General features: G+C 46.5%; 1 protein-coding gene across 1 annotated transcript in view; it reads right to left on the bottom strand.

The window, feature by feature from the left end:
* LOC142578193 (cholecystokinin receptor-like) overlaps positions 1-23732 on the bottom strand; it is a 197846-nt gene that overhangs the window by 65184 nt on the left and 108930 nt on the right. The window contains exon 2 of the mRNA XM_075687595.1: positions 9804-10004. Within this exon, the coding sequence (XP_075543710.1) occupies positions 9804-10004 (201 nt within the window). The remainder of the gene's footprint in view (positions 1-9803; positions 10005-23732) is intronic.

Raw genomic sequence — 23732 nt, 5'->3', positions numbered from 1 at the left:
TATAGCTTACTTGCTTAGCAATTGCTTCGAACGGGTGGATGTCTCATTTTCCCTTTATTCATTGCTTCTCTCCACCTTGCGGGTTTCCGCAGAACTACTACGTCAAACTTGAAAGCTCTCTTATGCGTCCGATTTTCTGAGCGCGTAGGGGCCCTAGTTTTGCGCTGTTCTCTATCCTCTGTGTAGTTTATTCTAATTAACGAGGGCAAGTTAAGATTGAGAAGTTTCGGTGCTAGATTTCAGGTGGCGTTGCGCGGTTCTATCTTGGTAACGCAATGCCAATTTGCTGCGCGTAGTAGAGATATATGACAAAGTTAACGAGAAAGAGAGACAGCGGAAGGGAGGTTACTTGTCTCGCTTTCCCTACCACAGATTGTAGGAGAAGAGCGGTGAGGAAGTAAGTGCATTACTCAGCGAAACGTGTGGTTGTTTAATTATAGGATGTACCACCTGTCTTTATTTTTATTGCGATAGCAATTACACAGACGCTCGAGGTGCCTTCGCGCCCCCCCTCTTGCCGCCGCCGTTGGTGTGCTTTCCCGCTAGGCAGCACGTGCCTTGTAGGTTAGGCAACGCGCGTGCGGCTTTAAGTTACACGCGAAAAATAACAGCCGAATCTTTCCAAGGCAATGAAGAGGTTGTATTCGAAGGAAAGAAGATCATCAAAGAGAACCAACTGGAAAACGAGCTGGTGCTGGCAAATTTCAACTGGAAGAAAGCCGAAGAAAAAATTCACGACCACAGGGCTAGACAAGGTTCTCGTTACGCTGGTTAATGTACTAGCACCAAAAAGTAAGGAAGCTCTGGTGAAAACAGTGGAAAAAACTTTAAAAGATTGACGAATACCAGACAGTTGGCGACGAGGTAGCATAAACTTAATTTGTAAAGGTAAGGGGGAGAAAGACAGAATTCACTCGTATAGACCGTTTCCCCTTACATCGGTAATATGCAGGCTGGCAATGCAGGCCATCAAATTAAAGCTGCAATCATCGGCAGAGAATAATGGCGTTTTGGGAGAACTTGAGAATAGCTTCAGAATAGGTAGGCGTTTGGATGATAACTTATTTGTTCTTGCTCAGTGTATTGAAATATAAAGAGTAGAAAGGAGACCGTTATATGTGGCCTTTTTAGACATTACAGGAGCATAGGATAACGTAGACCGCAACATTTTGTGGGATATTCTGGAACGCGAAGGCTTAGGTGGCGAATGTGTACAGCTTTTGAGAGAGATTTACCTAGAAAATACTGTTTGCGTTGAATGGGAAGGAATGAGTAGCGAGGAGAAAGTTGATATAAACAAGGGACTGAGGCATGGGTGCCCTTTATCCCCACTGCTGTTTATGATGTACATGGTGATGATGCAGAGGGCGCTAGAAAGAAGTAATATCGGGTTTAATCACTCATACAAACAGGCGGGTACAGTAGTAGAGTAGCAGCTTCCAGGTTGTTTTTATGCGGAAGATATTGTGTTGCTAGACAACAAGCAAAGTGATTTACAACGTCTGGCTAATATCTGTGGACAGGCAGGTAAGAATTTAGGTTTGGAATTTAGTGTTATAAAATCAGGTGTTATGGTATTCAATGAAAACTGTGAACAGACAGTGGCAATACAGGACCAAGGAATATAAATACCTTGGTATATGGATAAACGAAAGCAATAGATATATGGAAGCACAAGAAAAAACAATATCAGTAAAGGGGAGGAAAAATGCAGCCATAATGAAGCACAGAGCGCTATGGGCATAGAATAGGTACGAGGTTCTCCGGGGTATGTGGAAAGGTGTAACGGTTCCTGGGCTTACTTTTGGAAATGCGGTTGTGAGCTTGAAATCAGGGGTACAATCAGGACTCGATGGGAACCAAAGGTCGGTGGGACGCCTCGCATTGGGCGGTCACGGGAAGAATACAAATGAAGGTGTGCAAGTTGACATGGGCTGAACTAGTTTTGAAGTGAGGGAAGCTCGCAGTAATATTTATTATGAAGAACGACTGAGGAATATGGAAGAAAGTAAATGGATTGGGAGAGTGCGAAAAACATTCACAGTTGAGGAAAAGATCTAGGAAGCTTACCAGCAAGTATGCGGCTTGTAGGGTGGGAAACACAGCAACAAGGAACGTCAAGCTGGAAGTCAGCGATGCTGAAATAATCTCATGGGTGGCCGCAATGCAGAAGAAACCGGCCATGAGTAACTACTTAAGAGGAAAAAAACGAAATTAGGAAAGAAACAATTGATGATAACTCAAAGGAAAGCTCATTACTTTGCGAAGCGAGATCTGGATGCCTTAGAACACGCACCTATAAAGCGAGATATAAGAAAGAAGAAGCAGCATGTGCTTGCTGCGGTAAAGCTAGGGAAACGATGGAGCATGTTTTATTAGAATGTGAAGACATCTGCCCAGCGGTCGATTTAGGCACCACTGGCCTCCTTGAAGCCCTTGGGTTGAGCGAGAGCCGGGGAAAAGTAAACATGTCCGCAATAGAGATTAGTAAGAGGCGATGGAAAATTGGTGGAAGAAATGTAGGGAAACGACAGAAAATAGAGACGTACAAACGCAAAGTGCGCAATAGGTGGTCAGAAAATTTGGTTGTGGGAGTTCATATTGTCCTTTTTCTTTATTTCTATTTAACCTATTAGGCAGTATAATAGCTAAAGCTTGGTGGCGCAAACCACCGCCCGCTCCAAAGGCGACGCTCATATCCATCCATCCATTCATTCATTCATTCATTCATTCATTCATTCATTCATTCATTCATTCATTCATTCATTCATTCATTCATTCATTCATTCATCCACGCACGCACGCACGCACGCACGCACGCACGCACGCACGCAGGGCTGGGTCTCTGAAGACGGCGCATTCCGTTTAGCAGCAAAACACAAAATGAAGGAACGAAAAGAAAACGAAAAAAAAAAACGCACGAATGAAAGTGGGCGCATCGTCAAAGCTACACTCAAACGCCTCGGGGTTGAAGCCAGGGCGACGTTCTATGTACCTTCCACTGCCGTCTGCCGTCATGAGTGTTGTGCGCAAGCACACTGTACGTGCGCTATAGCGTTCCTGTTGAGCTGCTGCGTTACTGGCCTGAGCTATTCATGGACATCGTGAAATTCCGACATGTTGTAAAATTCTGTGGCGACATCTTGAGTGCATCGGAGAGGCCGTAGTGGCCTTCTCGACCAACAGGAACTGACAGGATGGCAAATTGGACAATATGGCGGGATTCGCCATTGTCCACAGTAGCACCTCGGAACGGGCAATACGCGTCACGCGAACGCTATCTAATACTTGATCGGGCGCTGACTCACTCCAACGGTTTCCCATCGGTCTCATCTCGTGCGCTTTTCGAGGCGCGATGCCTGCAACGCCGCCTGAGGGCGCTCCTCGTCACGTGAGCGTTGTGAGACGCCTGGCAGCTGCCAAGGCACTCTTACTTCTGCCCAGTGGGAGTTGCCTTGCGTGCTGCATCGTGCGAAAATGCCGCACTTATGTAAAATGAGAACATCAAGCGAGTAGCTCAGGCACAACGCCAAACCTTCCTATCGCTGTCAATGCTTATAGCTCTTCTCGCTAAATTTCTACATTTTCTTAGTGCGAAAAAACTAAAAAAGAAAAACTTCTCAGCACCACAAACTCTCTGAGTATGCGACAGGATGCGTGAACGCCATGATCCTGGCGTATCGACAGCAGTTCCCGCGCACGTGCTTCATGGGCGGATTTGCGCACTCTAATTTCACAAAGTTATATTTTTATAACTCGTACCTCCCAGGCTTGCGATTACGTGCACAGTGTGACGCCACTCAGCTACCCTCAAATAAGCACGTGCTTTCTCTTATGTATAGATGCATCCAAAGCGGGCGAAGTCCGCTTATAATGCTATAAGGAAGTGCGTCACCAATGGTGCGATCGAACGTCAATCTCCAAGCACAACAGCCCAATTCTCTAAACATTAGGCCACGATGGCACGCATGCTTCTAAAGTGCTAAATTCGCTTCCTAAATGTCGGCGCGTGCCCCACGTGCCAGTTTCTCGCATCCTTCCTTCGTGACAGCTAACACTTTTAGGCGCTGTGTTAGACTTCACTGCCTTTGGAATCAGTGGATATCTTAACGCGAAAGCGTTAAGTGCTCTGCGTTGCGTCGGACGCTGTTTCACGAAAAGTCATTCCGAACTACAACCATGCAGACCCTCCGCGAGACGCAGAGGTGTTACTGAACGAAATGAATTCCTCGAAGTAAAATGCGTCAGAAATATTGCAAAGTGCGACCTAAACACAACATACAGTCATGATAGCGTCGGTTTGTAATTTGAATATACCGGAAAACATAATTCTGTTACGCGGAGACTCAAACACAAATCCCTTTTCCAGCGTTTCTACGATTCATAGAGCGGCGCGGCATACTCGTTTCCTTGCAACAACACCATCCACGTGGCACTTGCCTCTGCGCATGCGCAAGAAAGCTGCAGTTGCCGGGAAGCGTGACAAGCTGTCAGGGATCTTTGAATGCTATCGCGTTCCACTCTTTAACGTGAAACTTAAGCGTCCTTCAAATCGTTCAATGCAATACGATTATATGAACCATTAAGGATTGAAGGTTCTCCTTCCTCCCGTTTGTGGGTACGGGTGTTACTTCTCCCCTTGGGCGTCGGAGCCAGACGTACCGTAGCGGTGATAGATTCTCTGGAGGCTTGGGATCGATGGAAGCAGACACATGAAGCTTGAAGATACTTTGTATTTACAACTTTTTACAATAATTTACACATAGAGGTGCAACGTGGAACTGTAACAAACAGGGCGACCCTATATCGCCAGAGCCAATGATGCGTAGCATTTAAAATTGAGTCCAGAACACTTGGTCAGGGCAACGTGCCCAAGTTTTTTATCAGTCGGTGCCCCGCGCCAAACATTTACAGCTCAATCGTCACCAAGTGGCTTTTAGTACGGTCTGCCGGCACACGTATCTCCAAAAATGTACGAGGATGGTCGTGTGAGTGGTCCGCCGGCTATTCAAGCATTGGGCCTCGTCTACTCCCCCTTTCGTTTAACTCAGTTTAAGGTGTTTGCTCCTCTCCCTAAAAAACGACATAAAGAAGCAACAAAAGAGAAGGTTTAAAACTCCCAGCGATCGTATCCCGAGCAACGCAACAGAGTCACAATGGGTGCAATAACATACGTATAAACAGGCAGAATCCGCTAATTAAAGCAGCAAGGTGGTTCACCTATGCAGTGTCGCCCCTTTTCCCGCTCGTAGCTGCGTACACCTTTTGTGAACCATACGTCAACGAAAGTTGTCATTGCGGTACTTTGCGCCTACGTATACATGTCAAGTAAACGCTTGCTCAGAAAAGGGTTGTCAGGACGGCAAATTGGCCACGGTCTTACACAACGGTCGCAATGGAAACAGTGCGCGCAGTGAACGATGCGTATGGCGTGCAGGCGTCCCATGAAATGAAACGCCTAGCGCGCGCACATCAGGAGCTCGCGGCAGTCACGGACCTCTTGCATTCGCTGTCAGAACGACTTCACCAAATGTACGTGGCGAAATATTCATATTCACTATTCTTGAGGTCAGCTTTGAGCCCTAATGGTGGCTAATCGCATCATCATGCGCCCAGCTTTTCCTCAGTCAGGCCGGCTCGCATGTCCATCTGCTCACTAGTGAGGAAAAAGTGGGGAAAGTTGGGAAAAAAACAGACTGGTCAATAAGCAATTGGCAAATACGGCGTCGATTTTAGGCACCCTAGAAGAGAGATGCTGGCCTAATTCGCGGAAAGGAGTAAGCCGCGAATAATGAACACCCTCTTCAGGAAGCGTAGCAACTGAAAGTGGACCTGGAAAAGCCCTAATGGTGAAACAAGAAATGAAATAGACTTCATACTTCTGCCGATCCCAGCGTAGTGCAGGATGTAGAAGTGTTGCGTAGGGCAATATGCAGGGATCAGAGTTTAGTGATGTGTAGGATTCACCTCAATTTAAAGAGAGAAAGCGTAAAATTGCTCAGGAAGAAACAGGAAAACCTAGAAGCAGTAAGGGTAAAAGCACACCAGTTCAGGCTGCTGCTTGCCGTCAAAGATGCAGTCTTAGAACAAAGAGATGAAGATGACATAGAGGTAATGAATGAAACCGTAACTAAGCTGGCTTCAGAAGTAGCAATTGAAGTGGGAGGTAAGCCACCAAGGAAACCAGTAGGTAAGCTCTGTCAAGTAACAAAGGACCTAATAAAGAAACGACAAAAAATTAAAGGGTCAAACTCAAGAGATCAGATACAATTCGTGGAACTGACAAAACTGATTAACAAGGAGAAAATTAGGAATATTCGAAATTGTAATGTGAGAAAGACTGAGGAAGCCGTGAAGAATGGACGCAACATAAAATCAGTGAGAAGAAAACTTGGCACAGGACAAGCTAAGATGTATGCACTGAAAGGTAACCAGGGTAATATCATCAGCAACCTCGAAGGTATAGTAAAAGCAGCGGAAGAATTCTATACTAACCTGTAGAGCACCCAGAGCAGCCACGCAACCTTTATTGGAAGTAGTGAGGAACAGAATACCGAGGCTTCTTCTATAACTAAGTATAAAGTTAAAAGGGCCTTGTAAGACATGACCTGAGGAAAAGCGGCAGGAGAAGATGGAATAACAGTTGCTCATTCAAATATGGAGGAGATATCATGCTTGAAAAACTTGCGGCCAATTATATGCAAATATCTCACTACTTCAAGTGTTCCAGAGAGCTGGAAGAATGCCAACATTATTCTAAGCCACAATAAAGAGACCTTAAAGAATCGAAAAATTAGAGGCCCATTAGCGCACTCCTTACGTAATCAAGGAGTACAGGATGCTTACGTAATTATCTTGGAAAATATCTACAGAGATTTCACAGCTGCCTTAATTCTCCACAAGAAAAGCAGGAAGATACCCATAAAGAAAGGGGCCCAACAAAGAGACACAATCTCCCCAATGGTCTTCACTGCGTGCTTGGAAGAAGTATTCAAGGTACTGAACTGGGAAAGCTCAGGAGTGAGGGTCAACGGCGTATATCTCAGCAACCTTCAGTTTGCAGATGACATTTTCCTGTTCTTTAACACAGGAGACGATTTACAACATGTGTACTTTCTTCATTCTTACGGGTAATTAACCTATATATTCTAGAAGCGATGTCTTTCGCCGAGGGGTTTGGGTTGCTGGGCACGCGATGACGTGGAGGCGCCACCCTGACGTGGCAAAATGGTAGCGTTCGTAAAAGGCAGAGAGTGCGGCGGGCTAGCGAATACTTGTGAGAGCGGTCTAGGACGCATGGGCACGCTTATGGCGGCGGCCTCGTGGTGGTCGCATGCGCAGCTGTCTGAACTCTTTCGCCCGGGGATGTAAATACAGCTTCGCTATATTTTACAGCGAAGCTGTTTGCCTCTATTCGATCGGGACTTCTCGTATCCGAGTGCGAAGTTTTGCTGACACAAGGAATCCGCCTCCATTCCACTCTGTGAAAGTGGTCATGAAGCGAAGCTTTAGGCGAAATGTAATGACCGCGTTCGCGCTCTTTCCGTTTGTACCTCGACGCAGCAGTCCATTTTCGCGGCGTCCATACGCTTGCGCGTAACTCGCGTTCACGAAGTGAACCGTCACTGTAACATTTTGAACAGTGTTTGCCGCTATGTCCATTAAGGCCCGAACACACGCTGTGCAACAGATGCGACGAGCAGAGCTCCCACGCATCAAGGACAGATGCGTCGTGCGGTCACGTTCGTCACGCGCTCACACAGCCGTGCGGAACTGCAGCATACATGGTCATCTTAGCGGGCCCTCCGCCTGGCGCAAGTGCGTTGTTTAACTAATTCATTTTCTCAAAGTAAAATGCATCACAAGGTGTGTAGAGTACGACTTGCACCACCACCTGCAAACACGATTACATCGGATTGCAACTCGAATACATACGAGAAAACAATAATTCTCTTACGCTATAACCCAAACACAAAGCCTTCCAGCTGCCGTTTGCTTTTGTATGAGCAAGAACTTGCACGCGGAGGCGAAAAATCCCGACCAACTGAAGGCTAACAGGTTCGCATTTTTTCACGAAGTTCTGTCGTGAACTTAAACTATTATAACTCCAAGCACTCATTGTCCTCAACATTTTCTTCATATAGAATGTTGCATTGCTGCAGAGGCTACGGTCTGCGTCAACCAGTCAGGAGCGCGATCGTGCAAACACACGTGTCCTTGTGTTACAGGCTCCTTTCAACCAAAATGTCACTCGCTCTAGCATAGTCACGTACATAATCTCAAGCACAGTGTCAGCACTGTCTCAAGCACCGAAGCGTGCTTGGCAGCTCCCAGTCCCGTAAAAAATTATTCCAAAAGAAAGGTGGAACTCACAAAGTTGTCCATTTGTGAGAACTGTTTCTCATCGGCGTGGGCTAACATTGCTGATGATGCGTCTGCCCTAAGGCCGCATTCACATGGAATACCGCGTCTAAGATGGGCGAGTGCTCACGGTAACAACTTTTTCAAGGAGAAGTTTGTGCAAAACGTGAAGACTCGGCTAGACGGAAAAATCGGTTCAGATTGGGCGGTACTTATCTACAGTCATTAATCAAGTCAAGTTTATCGAAAGCGTTAGTTGCTGTTCTTTATTTTTATCCCGGGATATGTACCCTTCGCTTCGTTCGTTCCGCGTAGGTGTAAGGCCGCAATAGTTTCGTCCTAAACGAATCTTCTGACTTTGTCGTGGTGCCAAACCGTAATGGCTATGTTATCCCTGTGTAATATCAACGTAAAAATGGATCATCATGGCACAGTCAAGAGAAAATTTGACGCTATCAAATACACTGAGAAATTATCATTGCTCTATTCTAGCTTTCTGCATCCCAATTTTCTTTGGAATAGTAGTGATGCCGCCCTAAAAAGCTTCAAGACTTGCTTATAAGACTTCATTGCCGAGTCTCAAACTCAACGTTTACCTACATAGTTCCGTTCTGGCTCCGTCTCTTTTGTGATATAATGTCTACACTTCTTTTTAACATGTAGTCGTTTCTTAGTTAAAAGGAAAACACTTTTGGAAAATTCTTTTCGAAATCTTGGATTGAACTTGTCATTGTTCCTGTAGTCGTGTAGCTTGGTGCTACCGCTTTAGATTTTAGGTGCATAAATGTTTCTAATGCCATTTTCCGACATGACTATAGGCTAAGTTTCTTCTTTCTACCATTCTCATTTTATAGAGCAATATTTATTTAGTTATTATTATTCAACGCATATCTGTATCGTTCTTTCATCTCAAGACTCCAGGTTATGTCGTTTAACTTTATATTCATTAAAAACAATATTTCTACTCTTCTTACCACACGATTATTTTCCGATCTACCAAATTGGTTGCACCATTACACTGAGGGAAAGCTGACAAGCCTGCTATCATTAGCCCTGGCTGCTATTATAGATCTACGCACTCTTTTGGTAAATACGCTGTTTAGAATATTCAACTCCGTAAAAGTATATATCTTAAACTGGTGTCACATGGCCGGTTTCGATTCTGATTGAGCCCAATCCACATTGAATTTCTCGGCTGTAAATGGATACCTCCCGCAGCTTGCTCAAAAAAGGAAATCGTGACCAAAAAGTCGATCCCGATCGGGCTCCACAGCGATCGAAAGTGCATCGTGTGACAAACGTATTAGTGAAGGCGGCTGGCCGATGACACACATGTCGCTCGAATGAAAAGCTTTCTGAATTGAATCGCCAAATGCTAAACTCTCATGGATAGACACCGAACGAAGAGAGCGTTAGCGGAAGCGGCGAGCGACGAGACGTACCTGCTGTCCTCGTGGGTATGAGCTGGCTCAGGACGGCGATGGGAGCCACGTGGACGAGCGAGAGCGCCCAGACTACGGCGATGACGCGGTACGCGTGCGACACGGTTTGCCAGCGCCGGGACTGCAGAGGCCGCACAATGGCGAAGAAGCGCTCCAGCGAGATCGACACCAGCGTCCACACCGACACCGAGACAGACACCGCTGCCGTGGCAAGGCCGAAGACATGCGATCAAAAGGGAGGAAAAACGAGAAGATCAATCAATCAATCAATCAATCAATCAATCAATCAATCAATCAATCAATCAATCAATCAATCAATCAATCAATCAATCAATCAATCAATCAATCAATCAATCAACCGCCCCTATTTGAGTAAAGCTGGTTATTGATAGTGCATAATATATGGCATTTATGAAACCGTGAACGACTGATACACACCCAGATGCATTGTTACGAGGTTCCAATACCTAACATTGTATTGACATGCAACCGAACGGTACGTCTCGAGCTTGAGGCAACACTTACGTTGGTTTCATTGTTTCAAAAGCAGTTTCAGGCACTCTCCACGGCAGCGTAAATCTTGTCGACAAGCAGACTTCATAGGAAGAAGAAAAAAACGAGCTTCTATATGTTATCTGCCGAAGGTTGTTCGAAGCGGTAGATGCATTCGTCGGTGTTTTTTTTTCTTTTTTTTTTTGCCTGGACTTAGTAATCAACGTGCAGCTTGGTGAGATTAATGCAATCTATAGTGTAAAGCAAACATCCACAAGCTTGCGACAAAAGCTGCCAACATTTGTAATGCGTTGGTCGGCTGGTCGGTCGGTAGGTACGATAGTCTAAGAGATTCTGTATGCGCCAAAATGGCGTGCGCTTTGCGCATTGCACTTGCGCGCACGCACAAGGTAAGCTTACACGCGACGTCACTGCATAAAAGTGTGTTTCTCTTCGCCAATTTCTTCCTAGCAGCACTCGCACTAAAAATCGTTGCTGCAAACTACAGGAAGACGCGAGAAAAAAGTACCAGTACTACTTCTGGTGAGAACCACTCCGCAACCAACTGTATACGAGTCTCGATACGTGTGCGGTCGCGTGGTTTTTATGGTGGAACGTGGAATCAAGGCGATAAAAATGGCAAAAAAAAGAAAAAAAGGAATATAAATCCCAAATGCTGCAGTAATAGATGTTATGCGAATCAAAAGCAAACTGAAGCCGACGCATTCTTCGTTAGTTGTCTTTGAAGAGAGCACAGCTCCCATTTTATACACGCCAAGTACGTTACGGAGAAAACAGAAACAAATCATAGCGCTGATCAAATGAAACAACAAATTCATAATCTGGCAAATAACCACTCTATAATTATGTTCCTAATTCAAAGAAGCACATAAGTTACCCTTTTCAACATATTTGCTGTCCTTAGCTCAACACACAGCTTAAGATGTGAATACCATCACGGCCAAGGCTTCAAAATTTGCCTTCCTGAGAAACGCATTTACTTTAATCACTCGTATGAGTTAATTTTTTGGTGTTTATACTAGGTGCACACATGTTTAAAATATTGATATTAAGCTGTAAGGTAACTAACGAAAAACTTTCTTTTTAATGACAGTATACTCCAGCGTCCACTGATGCGCTCTATATATATGATTTGCCTCCTTTTTCCTTGCATTCCTGTGATTGCTTTACTATTTTCCATCAAGAAATGTGAGACATTCGTTTGCATTTATGTCAAGCACTTATGTCAAGCACCAGATAAACGTTCCGTTCATATTCATGTCCATGTTCATGTTAAAGATAGCTTCCTATCCGGTATCGTTGGCGGTTTTGTAAAGCATTACCGAACTTATTAACATGTATGTATAAGGGGAGCAACTGTGCATCTGACGCCGGTGTGGGTGTGACGACAGCAGCAAGAAGGCAACGACGCTGACGACGTGGTTAGAGCATCGGGCTGTTGCGAGTTTATTTATTTATTTATTTATTTGTTTGTTTATATATTTATTTATTTATGTTTGTTTGGTCGTTCGTTTGTTCATTAAAGAGACGCTAAACGAGGCGAGACATGAACCTGTCAATTGCGAAGTGTTTGGAATGATGGAAATAATGCTTTAGTTTTTAAAAAAATGTGCATAATGATGCATGCACACAAGCACAATCAGGTCGTACGACTGACAATGCTTGGCTTGCTGGTGTGCCGGCCAATTGTTCGCCTGGCCACCGCATCTTCTGTGTCAAAGCAGCTAATATTTACTCCACCAAAGCCTACACTCGAGTTCTTTCTTTCTTTCTTTATCCAAGACATTCCTTACAGAAATGCATTGGGGTACGCGACAAAAGGCAATGAACGTGCCTGACTGGGCCTCGCCACCTTTGGCAGCTGCGGTCACACAAGCACATAGATTAATAACAAAAAGTATACAATAGAAAAGCGGCAACTTGAGACACGGTAAAACTTAGACATCAATAACTGTTCTTTCTGTCCTTTTTTACATCAGTAACATAAATAGAGATACGATCAAATACATGATACAGGTATGTCCAAGCAGCAGTCGTCCGGGTGCAGAAAATATATCGGACTTTCGCAATGAAAAGCAAAAACTCACAGAGTAAGCGGAAACCAACTAGCCAGTATTAAGAAAAACATTTCTGAGCACTTTTCTGAAACTCTGCACCGAGGTAGCTGTAACGAGCGCCTCCGCTATTTCCGGATATTTGTTTAGTAGGTCTGGTATCATAAAACTTAATTTTTGAGCGCTATATTTTGTACGGGAACGTGACCTGGGTATTAAATTCTTTCATAGGTAGTACGGACCAGGTTTCACTTGATATTTGATTTGGAAAGGTGTTGTTTGGTGCTGGTGCAAAATTTCTAGGGCCAGTTTATATTTATACAAATTATGAACATGCAGTACCTTATTTGATTAAAAAAAAAAAGGTGTAGTGTTTTCCGAAAGTTCTAAATTTCCGATTGCACGCACCACTCGCTTTTGCAAGGAAAAAAGACAGTCTAGGTTGGTCTTAGTCGTTGTTGACCGTACTAAAAAAAGCAGTAATATAACCGGCCTCTTTTAGTGGCTCGTACCCACTAAAAGAGTGTTTACGTTAGAAGGGACTGTAAGAGCGGATGCCTGCAAATCATGCTGTTTGTGCAAATTGTTAGCGAAAGCGGACAGTTAATAGAAAACTGCGCTTGCAAATAAATGCATTGTAAAATCAGTCGTTCAGTCCTAAGTGACCTCACCTGGTGGCAATAGCGCAGGCGGGTATTTCCATACCACGTCCATTGGATATCATAAATGGCGGGCTTCTGCAACCCTTCGATAAAAAAAAGTTCTTTATTACGCGAGATGCCACTTCTGAACGTACACCATTCAGCACAACATCTCCTATTAGTGACTGCCGTTCATAATTTAGCGTTCGTTAATAAACTAGGAGCGACTACGTGACAATCAATTCCCGTCGTCTCCTGTAACCTATTTTTCTTCAGGCGTCTTAAGGGAAATAACGAGAACGCTAAGCGACCGCGGCTTCCAACGACAACATTTGCCCTAAATACACGTCTGCCACCCGGCGCACGCATGGTTCTGAGCAGCTCGCGCCAACTTCTCGCAGCTTTCCGCTCTCGAGAAATTAACTTTCTGGGCGATCGAAGCACGGCTGCTGTGCGTCTAGAGCAATCCTCGCTTCCGCATCTCCACGTAAAGACAGCGCCTGCTGGTCCCGCTCGGCGCTTGCGCGCTGGATTGCGCCTGGTCCCGGAGGAATTACTTGCTGCGAACCTTATTGATGTGAGGAGAGGGTGAGGGGATTCTCTGTCTTCCGCAAGATTGTTTTAACTTTTTCGTATTTGTTCGCGCCGATTGGCGAAGGCAGTGCTCGGTTCGCAAACGGCCACTTCGATAATTCGACGTTGGATCAATCTGGAGTTGGGCTCTGTTTCTCGATGTTGAAATCTTTCGCAACTAGCAGTACAAACTCACGGTAGCGAGCTGTTCGCTTCCTGTGGCGCTTCAGAGCGCTGATTGCAACCAGTGCAGCATTTTGACTGTAATTGCTGTTCTCTAAGCATTAGTGCAATAAATCTGTGGAGCACCAAAGATCCATAAGAGGCCGCTATCAGACGAGTTTCTTTTAGGTCCTTGGCCTAATGCAAATAGCGCAGCCCTGGTGACAAGTGCCGCTATCGCTTTTCCCCAAGCCACTGGGTTGGATGCACGGCTTTAGAGATGCTACAACTCTGTGAATTTGTATATACGCATCCCTTCCTTATACCATCACCATCATCCATCAGCCCTTTCCCTCCCCGTCCCTTTTCCCCATTGTAGAGTAGCAGGCCAGAGCAAGTTACAGCTCAGGCCGACATCTCTGCTTTTCTGTAAATAAATTCCTCTCTTTCTCTCTCTCTCTCTGCAGAGCACAGTTAACCTCTCCATATGACTTTCATAGATTATAACAATAAATTTGATTCAGTAGAGATACCAGCAATGATGGAGGCATTGCCTAATCAAGGAGTACAGGAGGTACACGTGAACATCTTAGGAAGTACATACAAAGATTCCACAGCCACCTCAATTCTCCGTAAGAAGGATAGAAAATTACCTATCAAAGAGGCGTCAGACAAGGAGACACAGTCTGCGCAATACTGTTCACTGCATGCTTACAAGAAGTATTGCAGCTATTAGACTGGGAAGGCTCAGAAGAGAGGATCAACGGCGAATCTGTCAGCAACCTTCTGTTTACAGATTACATTGTCCTGCTCAGCGACATTGGGGGCGATTTACAACAAGTGATTAAGGACCTTAACCAAGGCAGTGTAAGAGTGCGGCTGTAGCTTTATATGCAAAAGAAAAAGGGAATCTTCAGTAGTCTGGCAAGGGAACAAGAATTCACGATTACCATCAGCCTCCAGAGTGTGTGCAGTACTATGTTTATCTAGGTAAATTACTCGCGTGAGACGCTGATCATGAGAAGGAGATTTACAGAAGAACGAAAATGGGTTGGAGTACATATGACAGGCGCTACCAAACCCTAACTGGGAGCTTACCACTGTCTTTGAAAAGTGTTTAATCTTTACTCTCTGCCGGTGCTAACTTATCAGGCAGAAACTTGGAAGTTATAACAAAAATCCTCGAGAACAAGTTAAGGACCATGCAAAAAGCAATGGAACCAAAGTGTTAGGAGTAACCTTTAGAGACAGCAAGAGAGCAGTCTGGATTATCGAGCAAAAGGGGGTAGCCGATATTCTAATTGTCACTAAGAGAATGGAGCTGAGCATGCCATGGGATGCGTAGGGTAGATAACCGGTGGACCGTTAGAGTTGCAGAATGGATGCCAAAGGAAGGGAAGCGCAGTCGAGGACGACAGGAAATTAGGTGGGGTGATGATATTACGAAACTTGCAGGAGAAAGTTGCAATCAGCTAGCGCACGATAGCAGTAACTGGTGTGGGGTCTCTCACACCCGTACTCTTGGGACAAAGGAACGACAACACAGTAGTGCAAACGATCACAAGGGCATTTATTGCACCTTTCATAAATCAATGCCTGCTAGCCGAGTTGCTATCCACAAAACATGCCGATGGGCGCGCGACAAATCTAGAAGTCTGACTCACCGCGACCGGAAGCGAGCGAATATGTTCGCCCCATGCTGGATCCCAACGCCTGGTCGTTCGCGCGTACAGTCACGCGAATCGTGGCGCGTTCGAAGGCGGCCACGCGAGGCGGTCTCGCAGAAGCATGGGTCGCCGCGCGCGCGCGCGGGACGTCCCCGCCGCGCGCCGACCCGCCGGGGAAGAGGGTCGCTGCACGTGCGGCACGACCGTCCCGCTTGCTGTCTCGAACCCAACAGCCCGAGCGCCTTGTCTCCCGACGCCCGAGTAACCCCGCAGCGGCGCGACGCTCGCGCCATCTCACGCACCGCGCTTGTACAACTCCAACCGCCGCGGGCGAAGCCGCCCTGCAGGAGACGAGCCATGCGGGAAAACTAGATCTCAGGGGAGGCGTGAGAGTCACGCATCCCCACACTGGAGATAGCGAAAATAAATCGAATAGGCTGATAAAGATGGTTACGATGAAGCTGTAGCCCACCACTACGTCCCACATTGGTCCGGTCACAAAGGACGACGAGGGCACTACCAGCACGCTGACGGTGTGCGAGCAGCGAGATCGGTGGAATCAGGCGTAATACAAAATTTGCTGTTTATATATAATTACAAAAAATTATTTATATATCTGCCACGTAAATCTACTCATTAATTAACATGAACCTTATGCTTCATCCTGGTGTAATTATGCGTTTAATTTTTTCAATCTCCTCTTTTCTATAACCTTTAACCTTTAACCATCGGCTTCTTGGCCAACCCCCAACATATGGCGAACATGCGCCCGCAGTCCGTATACAGCTATATAAGTCATTATTGGATGGTCTCTCGAGGTGACAATTGTTGCTGCGGTTGAAGCACTTCGAGGTAGCCCCAGACAAGTTCGAAGGGCTTGGCCTTGAATGCTCTGTGGGATATGCATGTTAGTTTTGTTAGCATTGGACAGCACTGGTGTGCTATATCCCAAGTATCCTAAGTAGAGTGTCCTCTATAGTTGAATCATAGGTGCCACGTTTGTGGCGTTTTTCTTGTTGCACAAATGTCACGAGGTCGATGACGTTGTCAACAGAGGAGGGGCCTCTTCTAAAGCGAGCCATGGCCTCGGGGTATACCTTGTGGCGCTCTGGATACCACTGCAGGCGTGTGAGAACCATTCCTTCGCTGACATTCCCAACACAGCTGGACAGCGCACTGGGTTTGTAGGATGCTAGGTCAAGTGGCGACTTTCCAGGCTTCAGGAGTCGCATCAGGCGGCTGGACTTCCACCGCTCAGGAACGACGCCATCATTCTATGACTGGTTGTAACATTCCAGAAGTCGGCCTCGGCCATCTTCACCTAGGTGACATAAAGCAGCGTAGGTGATGCCGTCCGGGCCTGGCGACGATGAGCGCCTGCATGTAACCAGAGCAGCGTCCAATTCCTCAAGTGAGAAAGACACATTCAATTCTGGGAAGCGTGTCATAGGAACCTCGTCTAGGATTTCTCTGTTGATGGTAACCACACTACCCGCAATCTTCGCATAGAAATCTTCCGCTGTATCGACCTGCGAGCTGCCTCAATTGATGGATGGCTAAAGCGCAGAATGGATGTCGTTGTTGTGGAGCCGAGTCAAAGCCGCGCACCGTCCTCCATATAATAGACAGTGGCTTGCGGGGGTCAAGTGATTCGCAGAAAGTCTTCCATCGTTGTTGCTCCAGCTTGTCCATACGACATTGCATTTTCTTCTGCATACGTTGAGCGACTCTATCGTCATTAATTGACTTAGTGCGCCTGTGTCGCCTCCGGTCTTTCTACGAATCGTTCGAAGTCGCTCAAGTTCCATGTCGAAATCCGTACGTTTTGTTGTGTATGCGAAGGTGTACTTAGACGCTTTCAGCGCACTTGTTATGAAGTCCTCAATGATATGTTAACCACCTTATGTTTCGGGAAGTAATAAAGGAGACACTTCCAAACCACGTGATTCTTAAGTAGGTTGGAATATGGTCACTCCCATGAGTCTCGATGTCAGAGAACCACTGAACATTTTAACCAAGATGCCGTGACACCAAAGTCAAATCTAAGCAACTGCTGTAAGTCGAGCAACGCAAGAACATTGGACTGCCATCGTTCATAATGCAGAGTTAGTGGTCGGAAGCAAGTTCCACAAGTTTCCGGTCCCTGGAATCTATTCTGGAGCTTCCCCAAATCAAATGATGAGCATTAAGGTCACCAGTTATAATCCAGGATGTCTTACAGTCGGTCGCCATCGAACCGACTGGATGGGGAGATGTAGGCGCCGAGAAGGGTGAAGGCCTCTTTACTCTTTGTAATGCGGAGACACACGTATTGGTTGTCAACATGACGTTGCACCGAGTACGAAATGTAGGTTAGTTCTGTGCGGATGTAAACAATTACTTTGCTGGATTCCCCACACATCGACGCCATAACGGCTTCGTACCCAGAGAGCTTTAGCGCTTTTGACACGTTTGGTTAACACGTTCACACTATAGGAAATCGGTTGGTAGAAACGTATTGGCGGAAGCATAAGATCCGTGATTTAAGTCCTTTGGTATTCCACTAGAAAATCGTCGCACTACGCACTTCATCTCGGAGTGAAGGCAGTAGAGGAACCATTGTGCTTACGCAAGATTTCTAAGCACTGGGCTCAGGGCATCCTACACTTGCACTGCTCTTCAAGCTGTTGGCGTATTCGAGGTGCCCACAAGCGTGTAAATCGCATTTATGGAAGACTTGAGCATTGTTACATTTCGGCGGTCATGCTATGTCAGCTCATATGTGTGAGGGGCGGAGTATTGTGATGCCACTTCATGTTGTGGTTTATCCACAGGGCTTATCCTTGGCAGTGGCGGCCATTTTTCATCCACAGCATTGTTTTCAGCTGCTCCAATATAAACACATGGTTGGGACACATTCTGCGGTGGTGGTGGAGCGGATTCAATAGTAGGAAGGTTTTGTGGCACGTGTATTCTGTGTGCGAAGAGCGGAATTCCTTGTTGAGCGTCTGCGACGAAAACGACGTCGCCTGACGTCAGCCGCTGCTTCTCGATGAGCCGACCGGTCCCTCACCATTTTCTTCAAGGAGAGCTCCCTCTTAACTCTTGGACATTCCTTTGATGAGGCGTCGTGGGGTCCCTGACAGTTTAGACACCTACAACTTTTAGCCTGGCAGTTGTCTGCAGAATGCTGTGCTGCACAACGGGAACATATCGTAGACTTTCCGCAGACGCCGCTTACGTGACCGAACTTCTGGTATTTTCTTCACTGAAGTCGCTTGGGAACAAATGGCCGGACAGCATGTCGGAAATGACCTACCTTCACCTGCGACGGAAGGCAGTATCCTTTAAAGACCTATGGTGTTGGGCAGCTGAGCACGAGGTCGCGGGATTGAATCCCGGCCACGGCGGCCGCATTTCGATGGGGGCGAAATGTGAAAACACCCGTGTACTTAGCTTTAGGTGCACGTTAAAGATCCCCAGGTGGTCAAAATTTCCGGAGCCCTCCACTACGGCGTGCCTCATAATCAGAAAGGGGTTTTGGCACGTAAAACCCAATAATGTAACTTTTTAACCTTTAAAGACGATTTTTACACATCTTGAATTTCCGAGACGGGCCACCTGTAGTATTTGGGTTCCATGATTGGCAGGCTTAATCAAAAGTGGTAAATCCTAGCCTGAGACGGCCGGATCAATCACCGAGGACAGTGTCACCGAGGACAGTGACAGCGCGCAGAGAGTATAACGCCGACGCTTGAGCGACGTCTACTGCAACAACATTCTTCCGAGAGTTGACCCTGACGTCCTCAATGCCATTTGGCAACAGTCTCGCGAGTTCAACCAAGGCAACTTGCCTGTTGAGGAGCCTCGTGTTGTCGGAGGGTAGCGCAGGTAAGAAATGGATGATGTACTGCGGCGAGCTCTGTGGAGTCCTCGTAGCAGATGTGCCCACAGATGCCCTGAGCATCCGCCGCTTTGCTTTCTGAGTGAGCAAAGTCACGTAGTCGTCGCCGGAGCTGTCGTCGCACTCGGTCGATGCTATCAGAGTAGCCTCACTTTCGTTCCACTTCCTTGAGGCTGCCCATGCGGGCGCCGCTAAATCAGGTGGGACTGTGAGTGGCTCCACTTCAATTCCCATCGAGCAGGGAACAGTGTTCCCCGAAATAAAGCGAGAATTTCCACAAAATCTTTGTGACGTAGAACAAACACTCAGCAACAGGATTGTTTCGTCCAAAATTCTGTTTGAATCGTGCCGGCACTATAGCTCCTCGGTGTTCCTGCGTTATAATCCATCTCTCGGCTTGGGCTGTAAGTTTGCCACGCAGAGCAGAGATCAATGTCACGGTTTCTGTCGCGTTGGTTCTTGGAAAATTTCTTAGCGTAATTGCTTTCTATCTGGAGGCTTTCCCGTGACAGCGCCAGCCACGTGAGCGCATCGCCTCTTTTCCTCCACCTCCCCCCTCCCTTCTCCTGCCCCGGTCCTGATAAACCACGCGCCGTGCAACCGCCACGAACCAAGCTCACTGGAGGGAAAGACAAGTGCTTAGCGCAAGGACAAACCTCGCAGACTGGCAACGCGGGACCGAGAACTTATATAGGGGGCCTAATCCGTTACGAATACAGGATGGCACATCGAAAACCCCGCATCTAGCGAAACGGGCTCTTCGGCGGTATTTTTGTGTTCTTTAGTTATTTATTTATTACTGCAACGTCGTCGCAGAAGGGTTCCTCGCATGGCCGCCGGCGTAAAGTTCTGCAATGCCTACTAAATAATGCAAATGGCTACTTCAAGGAAAAGTTCGATACGAAATTGCGGCAGCCATCATCAACATTCATCATAGACCTGGGCCCGAATTCACAAAGAGCTCTTACGCTAGAATCGCTCGCAAAGAATAATTTTAGCCAATCCTGACACGGCGAATCGTTAGCGAAGGCCGCTGGCCAACGGGAAAGGTCGCTTACCAAAGGACAGCTTTGTGAATTCAGCCCCTGTTTCCTCGGACAAGCGCTGTGGGCTCGTTTTCTATAGCGTGCTGTAACGGGCGCGAGTAGAGATCCTGAGTGGCGCTTATCGCGGCGGTTTAGGTGGAGAATCAGAGTCTGAGATAACTCTTACTGTGCGACCTTTTTCTAAACCTACTAGAAAACGTAGAACCCGCCCACATTAAGCTGCATCGCGGGAGAAACCTCAAATAAGCTTGCCCTTACTAGCTCTGTTTATAGGTCGAATTGGTAGCCCATACTGCGCAGCGACGCGCTAGAATACACGAACGGTGCGTAAGGTCTGACGTGACGTCCTTTTCTCATAATCGGTGTCCCTTAGCGCATCCCATCACAGTTCCTCTTAACGTCAGTAGCAGGACACACTCTCTCGTGCCCCTTTATGGTATCCAACCGCACGCCACCTCTATTTTTCTCCCTTTCTGTTGACCCACATATCTTCACAAAATATGTTTATTACTAAAGCAGCGCGCGCTCAGATTTACACTATAGTGGTGCATGAGACCCATGAACATGTCGAATGTGGCTTCTCCGCACAAACGAGCCGTAGACAAAGGAATGGAAATATCCACACTTAGGAATCTGAGCATAGTCAGCGTTTCCAAGCTTCGTTCGCGTGCAAGGTACGCGACTTCAAAGCTATACTCAGAATATCTGAACCGTTGCTGCCGACCGTGTGCGCTTTTCGTGGCACGGGCGGAAAGCACACCAGATCGTTGCACGCATGCACTGGTGAAGCAAGGGAAGCGTACTCGGAGGAGATTAGGCGAACACCGCAGAACGCCAAGCGTCCTGCAATAACGCAAGAAGAAGAAAAGGCATAAGCGCCCAGGTGTGCCCGTTAGCGCATAGGGTGTGCATTTAAATGCCAGTGCACTCAGACGTCAGTGTTATCTACAGAAAAACGAGCTCCTCGTTTGGCGCCGAACACTGCCAGACGATGAGCAAATACAATAGTGAGGCGGAAGCGAGGCGAGTCAGTTTAAATAACGATTGAGCACGCACATACGCACATATATTATACGAGGTGGCGTGATAGCATACAGGCACTAGGTGGCGATACTTAGAGCAGCCCGTACGACGCACACACAGGTACACACGCGGAAAGAGAACAAAGATAAGTGAACTTCTAGTTGCGCCCGCATGATACGTAACTTGACGTCCCATTGTACACACGTAACTTCGAGTAAGGAAAGGCTGGAGGGACGGATGGATGGAAGAATAACTGCGACGAAAAAGAAAAAAGCGCTTTAAATGTTCTAATTAATGTTGTACTTTCGACTCGACAAAAAAAAATGAAAAGAAAAAAAAACACTTTTGAATATTCTCTGGAAACGCCCGTATCATGGGCACTTATAACATAAACTATTCCGAACTGGTACTATGTCATTTCAGCAATCAGCCCTCCCCGACTTGGTCCAACATTTTTCAGAACCCCCCCACCCCCCCATCGTCTCTCTGTCAGGCGACGTCACGAAAACTGCCAGAACTTTCCATCTGACATGATGTATACACACTGATTATGCATGTTAAGACCAAATAACAGAAAAATAATTATTTCCTGTTATACACCCTTCTTGCCCTTACCCTCCATTATTTATCAAAAGTTTTCGGGGTGCACCCACTTCACCAGTCACGCGACGACACAAATCCGCAAGCACTGTGCACGTCAAAGCAACGTGTTCGCATAAAGATACAATAAAACAAAAGCCGGGTACAACTAAACACTTCCAATGAGTTGTGAATGCGAAAGCATTCATGTACAATTAAACGGCGCCGAGCGGTAATTCAAGGTTTGCGCTGGTAGTAATGTACCTTGCGGTATACGTGCTGCCCGAGGCGACAAGTAGCAGCAGCCTGCGATGCCAACGCCGCATGCGACCGACACGATGCCCGCCTGGCAACTCTTCACAGCAATGCCTATCCATGACATGATAATGCCGCAGCAGGTGTTCCCTCTGGCCCACTCTGCCGCTCTTCTCCGTCGAGGGGCGCTCGTGGCGAAAGCGAGAGCGAAGGTGACGTGGCGTCGCGACGATGCCCTCTCCCTTCACGCGACACCTGACGTGCTATCGCGGCAGCAGGTGTCAACCGCTGTGCTCCGTCGAGGCACAGCCAGCGCCGCTCCTGGTGTGGCGTCGCAGCCAAGGGCAATGTGAATTTAGATGACGCTTCGCTTTTGCAGAGGACAGACGCCGCCTTTTTCGCTCAATAGGCCATTTGGCGTATTCGCGTCAATATGCCGAACAAAACCCCACCGGAACCCCAACTATTTATTTATGCGCGCTCCTTGCCTCATGTGAGCCAATTAGATAGGAAAGACCTGTCTAGGTAAGCAATGCTATTCGCTTTGAAAGCAAACAAAGCCTCATGTAAACGAGAAGAGCGTTTGACCAACCGACTGACCAGCTTCAGTCACTGGTTATGTGACGCTGGTTACCTGACACTTCTTATGTGCCGCTGTGAAATGAACTTCTTTCAGCACAATATGGGCCACTGGGTATCTGAAACTGTGTTGGTGCCGCTCTTGAATGATCCTCTTTCACGCCACCTTGCCATGGGCCACTCGATATGCGCTATTGTGTATGTCTCGCTCTTCTATGGCAAAAGGAATTATACTAATCACTATGTTTTATGTATCCCTGTAGATATTTTAATGCGACTAGCATTCTTGGGACACTTCGTGAATTTTTTGGTGTCTCTGTGTCTAACCAAACTTTTTACAATCCTCTGTTGCTTAATTAGTGACTGGCGTCCAGTGTACGACCCGTGTTGTTGACCTTTGTCAGGAGGCATGCAGTGATTGATTCCTTTTGTCGCATTTCGTGGGCATGTTCTAAAGTCGCCTGAATAAACTTAAATTAAAACTGAAACTCCACCGATGGCTCGTAAACAAAAATTATGTATAAACTATCTTCTGTACGAGAACTCAAAAACAAAAACCATAAACGCGACATCCTTGAAACTTGCAAACACGATCGATAATTAAGTTTCTTCTTTGACCCAGCTGTGCAAGCAAGCGAGTTATGATGCAACTTATTTGTGTATACTTACAGGAAGGTGATGGCAAACATTTCCCACATTAACAGCAGCAGCAACAACATGGTCCAAATTTTTATCCCCTGTTAAGCATATTTTGCCGCTTAATATCTCATCGCACAGAGAAGCACCAACTTCCTGGGAAAAGAAGTGACTGATTTCATGACTACGTTCGAATTCCAGCACTGGAACAGCACCGCTTCAATCAATCAATCAATCAATCAATCAATCAATCAATCAATCAATCAATCAATCAATCAATCAATCAATCAATCAATCAATCAATCAATCAATCAATCA

This window comes from Dermacentor variabilis, chromosome 4 (assembly GCF_050947875.1).
Source record: "Dermacentor variabilis isolate Ectoservices chromosome 4, ASM5094787v1, whole genome shotgun sequence".
Classification (NCBI taxonomy): domain Eukaryota; kingdom Metazoa; phylum Arthropoda; class Arachnida; order Ixodida; family Ixodidae; genus Dermacentor; species Dermacentor variabilis.
The sequence above is the reverse complement of the archived record's forward strand: the minus strand, read 5'-3'. Positions and strand labels throughout refer to the sequence as shown.